At 40.1% G+C, this 13,781-nt stretch overlaps 1 protein-coding gene across 10 annotated transcripts in view; it reads left to right on the plus strand.

Annotated features, from left to right (window-relative positions):
• TPD52L1 (TPD52 like 1) overlaps positions 1–13,781 on the plus strand; it is a 109,637-nt gene that overhangs the window by 53,044 nt on the left and 42,812 nt on the right. For 9 of the 10 annotated variants that reach the window (XM_003311464.5, XM_518724.7, XM_003311463.5 and 6 more), the window contains exon 2: positions 13,274–13,389. In XM_003311464.5, coding sequence (XP_003311512.3) covers positions 13,274–13,389 — 116 coding nt within the window. Of the gene's footprint in view, positions 1–12,980; positions 13,003–13,273; positions 13,390–13,781 lie in introns of those variants that run through there. The other variant, XM_016956265.4, reaches the window with a different exon arrangement.

The following is a 13,781-nucleotide window of genomic DNA, read 5'->3' on the forward strand; positions in this document are numbered from 1 at the left end:
GAAAGCAATGTGTTCAAAATATTCAGTGTTGTGTAGATTGGGTGGTGGAGAAAGAGAATACAAGCAGGAAGATGAAATTTGGCTAAGACTTCAGTAGTGTGAGTATGTAGTGATGAAACCCCTAAATCACTGTCATATAGCAATGAAAATTAAAGGGTTATTTATTTTTCCTCATGCAGTCTGGGAGTTTGCTCAGTGAAGGAAGTTCCTGGAGTCAATGCATCAAGAACATTAACTATTTTTTGCTATTGACAAACAAACATCACAGATATTATGAAAAGAGCATCAAGAAGACTTGATTGTTTTTGTCTTAGGGGATTAATTCAACAAACATTGGTTGATCAAGTCCTATCAGAAAGAGTTTGGGAGACGTAAGCCACCCTGGACCTTTCCTAGTGGTCGATGTGGGGAAACTGCAGCTATTAAAGCTCAGGCTTAGGCATTCGGTAAGCCCAGGTGGAGTCTTGAGTGGGATTGGGAGATTTCAGTTCCTGTCAAATTTCTGCATGAGGTGTTGTGGTAAAGTCAAAATAGCATGAATTCTGTAACCTAACAGATTTGTATTAAAATCTCAAGTTCACCACTCATCAGTTATGTGAGTTTGGGCAATTTATTTAACTTTCTGAATCATCATTTCCTTTTTGGAAAATGAGGAAATGCCACCTATGGAAGACGATTCTCCATAGATCTCTTCTGTTTCTACACATTTTGTAAGCAGAGACACTGATGGTCTTTTTTCTGGACTATCCATTCAAATTTCTTTATAGTGAAAAACGTTGGAAGACAGAGACAGTGTCTCTTTCTAGAGCAGAAGTCAGTTTTGCTTCTTCCTCCAGAGCAAAGGTTTGCTTACTGCCTATTAGAAAAGATTCAGATTCCCTGAGCCCAAGTTTCTTCAGCTGAGATGCAAACCCATTGCTTGTGCAGTATCCACCTAGGTCCCTCCATTTCACCCTCCATGGGACTTGGTAGCAAGGGGAACCCACTGGAACACAATGTTCATGCTATTTGCTGTGCCATGAGTCTCTGATCTAGGAGTCTGGAATCTTCTGCCAGAATCCATGGCACTGTTGCGGACTAACTTGTTAGCTTGCAAGCTGAGCAAAATCTCAGACCCTTTATAGTGCTTGATGCCACCTGCCTAATGTGTTTCTGGGGAGGACGAGGCAAGATAAGATATGTAACACACCTGGAGCATAGCATGCGGTTAAAAAGAAACACATACATTTATTCCACTTCTTCCCTTAAGAGAAGTAACTGAGCAGCTGCTTCGAGAAAGTTCCTGCAGTGGTAGCAGCAGTTATCCCTTTTTCAATATAGTTTCAGAGTCAGGGCAGATCCTTTGTCTGAGTTTCAGGATACATTTGGGCATGACTCATAGAGAAGAACTCAACAAAGTTTAAGAACAGTAGATTATTATACTGCTTGGTTGCAATTGAAGGTCTTGAGTCCCTCATTAACTTCTCTCAAGGCCAAGATATCATTAGAGAGCAACAAAGAGTAGCCTGATAGCAATTCTTTATCCATGTTACTAGGATTCAGCTGGGGATAAGGAGGAATAAACACAGTCATCTAAGATAGTTTCCTAGGACAGAGGAAAAAGGATTAGGGCCTGGGGAAGAGGAGTAAAACTGCTGTCAGAGGACATCAATCTGAAAGAGAAGATGCAAGCAACTCTTCCTATAAGAAGGATGGATAGTTCCCAGAAGGGATTGGTGGAGGAGGGAGCATCACCCTTGCAGTCTCGTGACATTTGTTATCAACTAATGCCTTTTTTTTTGCACACTTTAGTATGACAGTCAGGTGGCTGATCCTGGGTTACTGTTTTTAGAGACATTTTCTTATTGGTGGCTCCAGGCACAGTGAGTACGTTTGCCTTTAGCTGTGGTCTGCCCTTACACCCTCATGCTAGGACATGTGGAGGTTTCAAGGTGAACAAAACTGATTTTCTACCATTCAGTTGCTAACATTGTAGTAAGGGAGGTAAGACACGTAATCAAATAGACATAACCCGGGAGAAAAAGTCGCAAATGCCTGAGAGTGGGCCAGGTGCTGAGAGAGTGCTGTGTGGTGACAGCACTCCCAGGGAGAGTCTGGGTCCTGAGCCCTCACACCAGTGAAGAGAACCTTTCAATCCCTAGGGCAGGAATAAGCCAGAAGGCCCAAGGTGTAGCTCAAAGCTGTAGAAGCCTATGCTGAGCTGTTGAGGCAAGCAATGCTGAGCACTGTCTTCAGAGTCTCAAAATCTTATCTCTACCATGTGCCTCTGACACAGCTTTATTTATTTCCCATACACAGCCTTGATCTCTACTGGCAGCCCAACTTGTTTTAGATCCTTGACTTCAGGCTTAATCCCTAGTGACTGCTATCATCAACTTGGAGACATATAACCCTTGGCTGCCATCTATGGCCACATGACCCAAATGAAACCATGGGTTCCAGCGTGGCCTATGCTCTCAGGAGGCCCTAGCCATGAAGGGCCAGGCACATTGAACTCAGCCTCAAACATTGGAATAGAGAACGCCCATCTGGCATTTCTCAGGGCAGATGAAGACGAACATAGCTTAAAGACAAGCCCACAGTCATGAGGTCTATGCCAAGCTTCAGGAGACTCCTTGAAACCAGTCCTGTACCCTTACCTCCAGGAAATTCGATTGGTCTCTCCAGGGATATTCACTATAGTCCCAGAAGGGTCTCTGGCTCTTGTGGTTGAGCCAGCATCCCTGAACTTCTCTCTATGCATGTAGAGAATGTTTCCAGGTAAACTATTGAAAGGCCACATCTTAATTACAAGACCTATCTTCAGAATCCAAATAGAGACCACAGACCAACAACTGGTAGCTACAGTTCCATCTGTCTCAGAGAGTCCAAATGCCTTAACAATGCCGCTGTGTTGAGGTGTGCTGGGGGCACTGTGTGGCCTGTTCACTAGTGCCCCACACCTGGCCCTCTTCAGAGTGAAGGGGGCTGGGCTCAGGGAAAGCAAAGAAGGAAATTGTCATATTGTTCAGGTATGGTTTAGACTCCTAGACCATTTATTGCAGACAAGATCTTAAAAACTGTACAGAAGACAAAGTGACCTCTGCAGGCTTAGAGGAAGCCAGATTGGGGCAACAAATAATTTATTGAATTTTTAATTAATTTAATTTGGGGTCATGGCAAGTCATTGAAGACATAGAGATGAAACTTGATAGAGAGTTCATAATGATCTCTCTTTTGCCTGAATTCTATGATATTATTAGTCTCTGTTTAACTCAGAGCTCTTCTTTGAAAAAAAGAACATGACATTCAGACTAGTGCCAATGAAAAATGAGGCTTATTTTTAGGATAAAGAGAAAGCTTATGGATGTTCAGGAGAAGTCAAATAATCAGGCCTCAGGCCAGGCCGAATTATAAATTCCAATGAGCTCAGAGACCTGCATAGCACTTACTAGATTCTTAATAAGTGTTCATTAAAAGAATGAATGAATGAATGAACGAATGAACTCACAAATGACCTAAGGGAGCTCAGAGGAATACTGAGGACTACACTACTGTCCTACCAATACCTGACTTAATCTTACTGCACTTAACTCTCCTGTGTCTCTTGGCCCAAAATCCCAACAGAGGAATCCAGAGAATACCCCTGGGTCAGATGCCCATCTCAGTCCATTAAGCAATAGCCAGAGAAGGTAATGGCAAATGACCATAGGGCTCCCTTCTAAGGATCAGGCAGATTAAGCCAGAATAAGAAACTGAACATGGCCTGTGGGTTTGTATTTCTCCAAGGCATTCACTTTGTATGTAATTACAGACTGCCATGTACTGGTGTTACTTAAGGTATATATGCGGGTGGCACCACAGTGAAATATTTTTGCTTCTTGAGGACAGAATAATAGCTTCTGTTCTTTCTTCAATTTTGTAAATAATTCTGATCAAGGAAGAATGTTCAAGTATGACCAGATTGGGAGCTAATGTGCTAACTGATTATTATATGCCAGACACTGTGCTAGGCATTTTACAAAACTGTAATCTCTCACAATTTATTCTTGTGGGTAGGCATTATTATCCCCATTTTACAGATGAAAAGACTGAGATTTCAACTATCACAGTTACAAAGTTAAAAAGGGGTGGAGCTGGAATTCTTCCTGAGATTGGTTTGTTCCCCAAAGTTATACCCTTTCCAATATCACTATACTATCTTGCAATCGATGGATCATTAAGCAAAATATCGGGATGAATTCTGCAGGACAGAGCCAGGTCTCTTCCATGAGTCATTAGTCAGGTAAAGACCCTTAAGGCACATAATTAGGCAAGTATGTAGTTTTTTATTGAATATTGGTTTGAGGAAACTAGCTCTAAATAAATTAGGGGGCCAATTGGGAACCTTTGATATGGTCAGGTTTTAGAGGAGATGAGAAGGATAAAAGGAGAAAGTTGTTTGAAAAAAATCAAGTTACAAAATACTGCGATTTCATTTTTAGATATATGGATCTATCTATCTATCTATCATCTATCTATCTATCTATCTATCTATCTATCTATCTATCTATCGTGTAACACATATGTTAAAGATGTAAAATACCCATTGTTTTATATATCACTAAGAAAGAAAAAGTGCTGTCAATCAATTGCAAGACATAATTGATTATGAAAGCCATCCTGATTTCAAAGATGTTAAATGTGAGAAAAAAAAAAGTCTGTGCTGCAATATGTAGGAAAAGATCCAGAGAAATGTGCCCGAATGTTGCAGTGGTGATTTCCAGGAGGTAACAGTATGACTTGTGTTTTATGATTGCTCGTCTGTGTATGCAGATTTCCCTGCTCCACTCTCATCCCACTCTCAAAGGTTCAAGTAGGTGATCCCCAGCCCCAGGAGAACCACTTTTAAACTCTTTCAGCATGTCACGCATTAGAGTTCACGCATTAGATTTCAAGCATTGGCTTTAGGATTTGGGGATATATATTTCCCTTGGTATTGATCTTGGCATTTGAAGCCTCTGCCAAAACTTCATGGCAACAGGAATAAAACACACTTAAAAGACCTTTCTACTACACACCTGATTCAATAATAGGCGAGATACGAGTTGTTAGCAAATGAAGGAAAAGCATGCTGTTCAATGATGAACATTCTTAAGAAATAATATCTAGGTTAATGTAGTACTTTTAGTAAATGCACAGAAAGTACAATTCTAATAAATAAGCTTGTTTTATATCTTTAATTTCCATCTAGAATTGACTCGTGTTAGATTTTTTGTGGTCTTAAAGATAATCATAAATCCAACAGTAATACGATTAGCTCAATAATTTTTCCCTTGGGGAATACATGTAGATATTTTGAAGTTTTATGTTAAGGAATGCTTGAGGTTATTTTTACCAAACATCATGAAGAAAATATAATTAAGTAATAAATATTACAGTCTTAAATCTATTATTTAAAACATGGAAAATTTTCATATAAGCTACTTTATTGCATTCCTTCTTTTATTAAGTCCTAGGATAATTTTGTATTCTTTTTGAAAGTGTATGCTTTCCTCCCTTTGCTTGGTTACACAGTTGGACTTATTTAATTTTCTAATACAGTGCAAGATTATTTTACTATTCAAAAGCGATTCTGCAACTTTTACATATTTGCCAACAATGCAGGATATGGCTACTGATCCAAAATCATAGTTTGTAATCATTTTAACTCCCAGTCCTCTGTATTGTTTCAATCATGGCCATGAAGCCACCACCTACTCCACGGGAGAGCTTGCCAGCATGCACTGTAAGTGTGTGGATGCCAATGAGTGATTTCATTGCAAGGTTGAAGGAGGCACTTTAATCTAAAGCTGATCTCTTGATTCATACTTGCCAAGATTTTGCCTACATTCTTCAGATGGCTTAAGACAGGGAAGGGCATAAGCTTTGGTGCCAGACTAGCTTTAGTTAAAGCCCAGCAACTTGGGACTGAGCCCCAGGTCCCATGAATGCAGGTCTTCATCAGCAAGGCTGGGAGCAGACCACAGTGAACATTGTGACTTCTCAGCTGGATCTGGTTTAATTTGTGGTGTTGTTCAGCTCTGCATGGGAGACTTAAATGGAGTCATCACTGGCTAACTGTAGGTATAGTGAAAACAGGCACATAGTAACATTTGACAAATATTTTAAAGCCTACCTGTTTTCCACAGACCTCACCTGGCCAATGGAGAAGTGCAATTACTAGATTATAATCAGATCTATGATTATTTGTTACCTTTATTAAAACAATTCTATATATTTTATTGCATGTAAAAGAGTAAAATGGCTGTCTTTAAGTGCCAAATACTCCAATAGCAGGGTAGCAACATTTATTTACACTACAGCTTGGTATATATATGTGCTCAATTTTTTTTAACCTATACTTGGTGTGAGTATGAGCACCTAGGCTTTGAGTAGTGGGAAAAAAAAATATTAGGCCTAGTCCATTCCAATGCAATTATTTTAAAAACCTCTTTAAATATTACTCATTTCCTTCAGCAAAGTTATCTTCTAGTTCAGATTTCTCCTTTTTCAGATCCCATTTTCCTGTGTCCTAGCTAGGGAGGCATCTGGTGTGCCTGGTGTATGGAAGCCTGAAAGACTATGCAGTGCCTTGTGTTCTGCTTGTATGGCTCTTCAGGTAGCTGGGAACATGATGTCCCCTGGTGCTGAAGTTTTTTGCAGATGCTACTCATGATCTTGTCTCCCTCAGCTGAGTTTCAGTTCAGTAGCCCCTCCGAGCTGATTCAGCTTTGCCTTGGCTCTCATTGGAGGGAGATTCTTTCCACTTCCTCCATTTGTCCTCTGGCCAGGGCTGGTAACCCCAGCCCCTGATGCAGGGGCACCAACCTCTTGCCAAGGTGGTGAGTTTCTCCCTAAGAACCATGAGAAGTTCTGAATCCTATCCATGGTTAACTGACTGCAGAAGAGTGAGTTGGAGAATTAAACACGAGGGGCCTCTCTGTCCAACACCCCTGGACCTGCCAAGGTTACAGTGATGTGGCTGTGTACCAGGTTGGTGTGGGATAGCCTGAAGGATATTCCTTCCTAGAGTTCAAAAAGGAAATTGGGGCAGGCTTCCTATACCATTCAAGGACCAGGAAAGATGTAAATGGGTGGCATGCCCAAAAGGGATGCCTGATTCCAGAAAGCTTAGTGAATGGGCCATCAGAAAAATGACAAGAGTTAAGGGCATCAAACAGGGGTGTTGAAGCACCTTGGAACAGCCGCAGTAGGAAGTCAATACAGTCCTTAGGCCAGAGGAGAGTTCTTGGAACCAGACGATGGCTGAGCTATAGAAGGGAGCTACCTAATGGGAGCTTTGGCCTGTGGTAGTTGAAAGCTGAAACTGCAAGATGCAGCCTGGCAGGGAGGGAGACAGGCAGGACTAGACATTTGCTAACCACTCGCTTCTGCCCTCCAGTGTCCTGCAGGGGCTTCCCATTGGCCAAGGGCAAGGGAATCATATTGATATAATCCTTAGGTCATCTCCTGGGCACAGGGAAGGGTGGAGGAGGTAGAGAGTGGGTCTGAAGGAGTGAACAGAATCTCCAGCAGATTCTTCTATAAGTGTAACACATTTCATACTTTCTGGGCCAATGCCCAAAGAGAAAGGTGGGACATACACATCTCAGGGCTTAGCTCTCCTCATTCTCTCCCCCTTTCCTCTTCCCACCATCTACCAGGGATAGAGCCAGAGGCACATACCTCCTCGGTAAGTCCTAGATATCTAAGGGGTATCTAAGGGGAACTGCTTGGGCTGGATGTCCTGGGCTTGGCTTTTGCTATGCCAAGAGAGAAATAATGATATGTAGAACATTACCTCAAAAAAAACTTTTTTTTGCAAATCTCTTTTCTTGCTGGTAAATCCAATTTCAAATGCCAAAATCCTAAATATTAACCTTTTCTTTGTGTTTCTTTAACTTCTCTGTCCTGCCACTGGCAGATGGATACCTTAGACCAGCTAGGAAAATATTACATTTTGAGAGAGGCAAAGAGAACACTTTTAAAAACTATTACTCCCCAATTTCATGCTGCTGTAGTTTGTTTGGAAATTTTAAAATTTTATAGCACTTTCAAGTATATTATCTGATTTAACATCATTTAACCTTAGCAACAATCCTACAAGGTATCCATTTTACAGATGAGATAATTGAGGTCAAACGTACTCTGCTAGTTAATAGCAAACCCACAACTAGAATTCCAGATCTCCTGACTCCCATTAGAGTGCTCCTTCTTCTATGCCAGACAGGGGGCCACAGTTTGCACATTTGGAAAAGAGAACCAAGTTCATGAAATTGGTTCATAATATACTGGTACTTGCTAAAAATGGTGACTTGAGCATTTGCCCAGTGATAATTGCTTTCATTGAAAAATATTTTTTTAACTTTTTCTAATATCCGCTTCCATGGTAACTAGGTAATTTTATACTTATTTTATGGCCCTTCTTGCATTATCATCTGTCACTTGGTATCTTTTACCATTTGCTTTTTTCATTCCTGGTTTTGACTTCATTTCACTAGTTAATTACCTTTTTAATCCAACTCCTCTTTTTAACTACTTCTTGATTCTTGAATTATCCTTTGACCTCATCATTTGATTGCTGCTTTCCTAACTCAGTGAGTTGAACACATTCTGCTAAAAATAGCAGATCTTGTTTTCATTTTGTCTCTGTTTATGTGACACCCTGTGTATAACTCAGAGAGCACCACTGGGACAAGATGTAACAGGGAAAAATACGTGCCTAGGTAGAGAAAGGATGAGGAGAGCTTAAACCTAGACTAACTAGCAACCTGGTCTCTGGGCAGATTTCTTGAATGGGTGGTTTCTGGCAGTGAGACTTTGAAAGATTCATGATGTCTCTGAGGAGTGGGATGTTTGGCCCATCAGAGCTGAAGGCCAGTTCAGAGTTTCTCACTTTGTAAGGTTTATGAGCCTCCCGCTCTGAAAAGTGGAAGCTACCGGCTGGGTACTGGGTCTGTCTTTCCCTAGATTCACTCGAAGTTTCCCAATTCATGTATTACCAGTTAAACAGGGTTTTGAACTTTCTTTTCTTACTAGAATATAGAAGGTACTAAAGATGTTTGATGTCTTGAAAAGTCTAAGGACCTGGAACTGTTGTTTATTCCCTGGAGCATGTCTTCTCACGCTATGAAGATAGGGAAGACTGAGAATTTGGGTTCCAGCTAAGTTTGAGCAGTATCTGTAAGTCCTTGGGCCAGGCTGAGTGGGGAGAAGTCCACAGTGTGTTGCAGTACCCCCAGGACTGTCTGCTGACCCCCACTGCAGGGGTGGGGTGGAGCTTACTTTCTGGGTCTATCTCTCATAGCTGTGCTTGGAATTGCTGCTGATTCCTGGTTTAGATCGTTATCCTAGAGCATTGACTAAAATGTTAAATGACCTGTAAGTTACATTGTTTTACCAAGAGGCTGTTCCCTACATTCTCTTGAGTCTGTAGTCTCATAGGTTGCTGATGTTGCATAAAACTGGTACAGCCTCTCTAGGTGATAGTTTAGCAGTAGGTTACAAAATGTCCATGCCATTTGACTGAGAAATCCAATGGATAGGAAGTCATCTTGAAGCACCTAATGACTTAGCTAGGAGATGTTCACTGCAGCTTCCCAGCAAACAGGGTAAATTATTAATCATCCATAAGACAAAATAATGCACAACCATTGAAAATATATAAATATATATGTGTGTCTTTACACACGAAAAGATATTCATAATATCCTATTGAATAAATAAACCAAGTTTGCAACAGTAAATTCAGTATATATATATATATATGAAAATATTAATACACCTATGCTCAGAAGAAATACCAGAAAGGAAGGATCAAAATACCAATTTTTGGGTAATATGATTAATGTTGATTTTAATTAATAGTGGATAATTTTACTGTCTTCTAGGATGATCAGATATTACTTATGAAAAAGGAAATTACTTAGCATTGAAACTGGCTTCTGGCATAGAGAGAAGGGATGAGGATCTGATGAACGTGGATCAGCAATATGCCATGTTTACTAATGTTTGTTACCGTGTTGGCAGTGACATCAGGGTGCCAATGGCACACTATTGATTCAGACATAAGGATGTGAATACCAGGGACTCAAGAGAAGGGACAGCTTCAGAACTATACATACTTGAGCCATATTTTTATTCTCTTTATCTAAAATGTTCTGATTTTGTAGGATAATTATTTGCCTTTTTCTTTTTACTTTAGACAAAATCCATTTTCATTTGTTTATTAGATAATTATAAGTACACAGAAGAATATTTACGATATAATGGTAAAGTGGAGAAAATACTCATGAACAGAAAGTCAGTGTCCAGAAATGGAGTATGACCATTGATCCTGTAAGAGTTCCCTAAGGCAGCAGTCCCCAACCTTTTTGGCACCAGGAACTGGTTTCGTGGAAGATAATTTTTCCACAGACAAAGGGTGGCGGTGATGTTTTTGGGATGATTCAAGCACATTACTTTCATTGTGTATTTTATTTCTATTATTATTACGTTGTAATATATAATGAAATAATTATACAACTCACCATAACGTAAAATCAGTGGGAGCCCTGAGCTTGTTTTCTTACAACTAGACGGTCCCATCTGGGTGAAACGGGAGACAGTGACAGATCATCAGGCACTAGATTCTCATAAGGAGCACGCAAGCTAGATCCCTCGCATGTGCAGTTCACAATAGGGTTCGCGGTCCTATGAGAATCTAATGTTGCTACTGATCTGATGGGAGGCAGAGCTCAGGTGGTAATGCAAGCAGTGGGGAGTGGCCATAAATAGAGATGAAGCTTTGCCAGCTCGCACACCTCTCACCTCCCGTGGTGTGATCTGGTTCCTAACAGGTAACAGACCGGTACTGGTCCATGGCGCGGGAGTTGGGGACCTCTGCCCTATGGGATCCTCCATTCCTTTCTCCTTTCCTCTCTGCCTTGAGAAAACCACAGTCCTAAGTTTTTTATTATTGCTTTGCTTTTCTTTATAATTTAATTCCTAAGTGATATTTTAGTTTTGTATGCTTTTGTACTTGATTAAGTAGAATTATACTTATTCTTCTGCAACTTGCATTTTTCACTCGATATCTTATTTCCAAGTTTTATCCATGTGGTGTGTATAGTGATAGTTCATTCATTTTGCTATTGTCCAGTCTTTATCATGGAAATGCACCACAGTATGCTTATGTATTGTCCTGTTTATGAACTTTTGTGTGACTTACAGTTTGTTGACACTATGAAAGCTTTTATTAATGGCGTCTGATGTGCATGTATAACATCTAATGCTCATGTAGATTGTCTCAGGTCTATACACAGTGGAATTGCTAGGTTATAGGGTATGTGAATGTCCAATTTTAATATACAATGTAGATCATGCTAAATCATTTTCCAATTATTTTTATCTATTTATATTCTTGCCAGCAGTATATGAGAGCTTCTGTCTTTGCACAGTCACCAACATTTAGTAATGTCAGACTTGTAAATTTTTGCTAATCTACTGAGCGTGAACTAATTTAATTTGTATTTCCCTGAGCATCAGTGAAGTCAAGCATGTTTGCTTCAGTGAAGTCAAGCATGTTTTCCTGGGTTTATTAACATTTGTGATTTCTGTCTATAAATCATCTATTCAGGTCTTTTGACCCATATTTCTATTGGATTATTTCTGGTTTTAAAGTGGGTCTGTAGGAATTCTCTATATATCGGGAACAAATCTTTTTAGTTATATATGTGAGAGATATCTTCTTCCAATTAGTGGCTTGTCTTTTCATTTTCCATATAGCGTCTTTGATAAAGAGCCATTATTAATCTTGTTCGTCCGTTTTTCATGGTTTGCCTTTTTGTGTCTTAAGAAGTCCCTTCCTAACCAGAGGTTCATAAACACAAACTTCTAGATTGTCTTCTAAAATGTTTATAGTTTTGTCCCTGTGAATGGTTTAAAGGTGTCCAATGTGTTTTTTCTATAGAGATAACTGTTCTAGGACAATCTATTAAAAACTCTTCTATTGTAGGACTTTCTCCTTAGTTCAGCTAAAAACGGGTCCTTGTCACATGACCATGAAAGATTAGGCTTGCAGACACTTTGAAGGGTGAGAAAAATGGAATTTATTGGGTGAAAAGGAAAAAAACTCAGCAAAGCAAGAGAGCTTCCTGTTAACAGATCCCCATCTCACGGATAGAATTCCCAGTTACCACCCCGGAAAAAGAAAGGACAGACTCCTACCCCCTAAAACCGGCAGAAACTTCCATGGCTCAACCTGTTCTCCCAGTGCTCAGGCCGGTGGGAGTTTCTCCAGGGACCCCTTTGTATTTGAATGTTTCATTTTCTTTCCCTACGGAGGTGTAAATGCCAGCCGACTGGAATCATGTCATAGATGAAGTTTCTCTCTGAGTGTGGACCTGTTTCCTGGGTTCCCTGGAGAACACAGGCATTTGAGTCAGCCAGATGTTGAGGGGCCCTACCAGGGAACTTCTTTATATTTTAAATAATAAGTCATTTATCTCACATAACAAGTTAGAAGCTATTCTGGATTAACCCAAGGCACAATGATGGCATCAAGAACCCCGGCTCTTCCCATATTTTCCTCTGCCAGAGTCAGTTTGTCAGTGATGATTCCTCACAGCTCCAACTGCTTCGAGCCACATCTGCAGTGGAAAAAAGCCTTCATATTTTAAATTCTAACCTCAAGGTTGTTGTGGACCACCCAGGTGGTGTGCATTCAAGTTGCAAGCTGCTTTCCCATGCAGTCCCACTCAGGGTCACGAGTTCTCAGGGGAGGATTTTTTTCTCTGTCCATTCAGTCCTGAGTTTCAAGATGGGCAACTTGCCTTTCAGATCCCTGTGTAAAGAATGAAGATATTTATTTCTAGTTCACCTGACTCTCAGGGTGCAGCCCTTGGGGCCTACAATTTACACAGGAATCTCACATTAAACCCCTCTCCATGGACGGGCCTTGGGCTTTGTCCTCTGCCCTTACGCCTCATGAGACAGTGAAGAGCTAAGCTGGAATTCACCAAGGTGGTAAATGTAGACCTCCCTGAAAGCTTGTCCTGTTTACATCTCTGCCTTCTCATTTTCTCTTAATTTTTTTCTTTTTTTGGCTCCTTGGTTTTCTTTGCTTTCTTGGAGCTCGTCACACATTTAGGAGGATTTTTGTCTTTTCTGGGATTTTTAGTTGTTTTTTGGTGGGAGGGTCTGTCAGTGCATCTAGTCCTCCACACTATGGAAGCAGAAGTTGGTTTAAATTCACTTTAAAAATTGCCTTCTGTTTTATCAATTCTGCCTAAAGGTTTGCTGGAGACTGAACCATTGCAAGGAACAGACGAAGATGCAGTAGCCAGTGCTGACTTCTCTAGCATGCTCTCTGAGGAGGAAAAGGAAGAGTTAAAAGCAGAGTTAGTTCAGGTATGTTTAGTAATCTTATTGTTGCTATTTCTATCTCTGGATCTTAAGAGTTATTATTAGTTTGATATAATAATTCTAATGATGTTGTATTGTAATGATGTTGTCTTTCATTTAATAAAATTTATAAATGAATACATTACAAGATGATTCATTTTTCCAGGGTATTTTTCTACTGTTACATATTACTTATTAGTTACAGTTGTAGAATGAATCATTGTGCTGCTTAAGCAACAATAATAACCAGTTTTAAATATACACTTCTTATTCTTTTTACTGTCAGAATACTATGGGAATAATAAATTACTTACAAACCTGATAGAATTCATTCCAGACCATGTTATAAGTGCAAGATCCTTTTGAAGATGGGTTCTGGTTTTAGGTCAGCAACTTAG

This window comes from Pan troglodytes, chromosome 5, assembly GCF_028858775.2.
Source record: "Pan troglodytes isolate AG18354 chromosome 5, NHGRI_mPanTro3-v2.0_pri, whole genome shotgun sequence".
NCBI classification, from domain to species: domain Eukaryota; kingdom Metazoa; phylum Chordata; class Mammalia; order Primates; family Hominidae; genus Pan; species Pan troglodytes.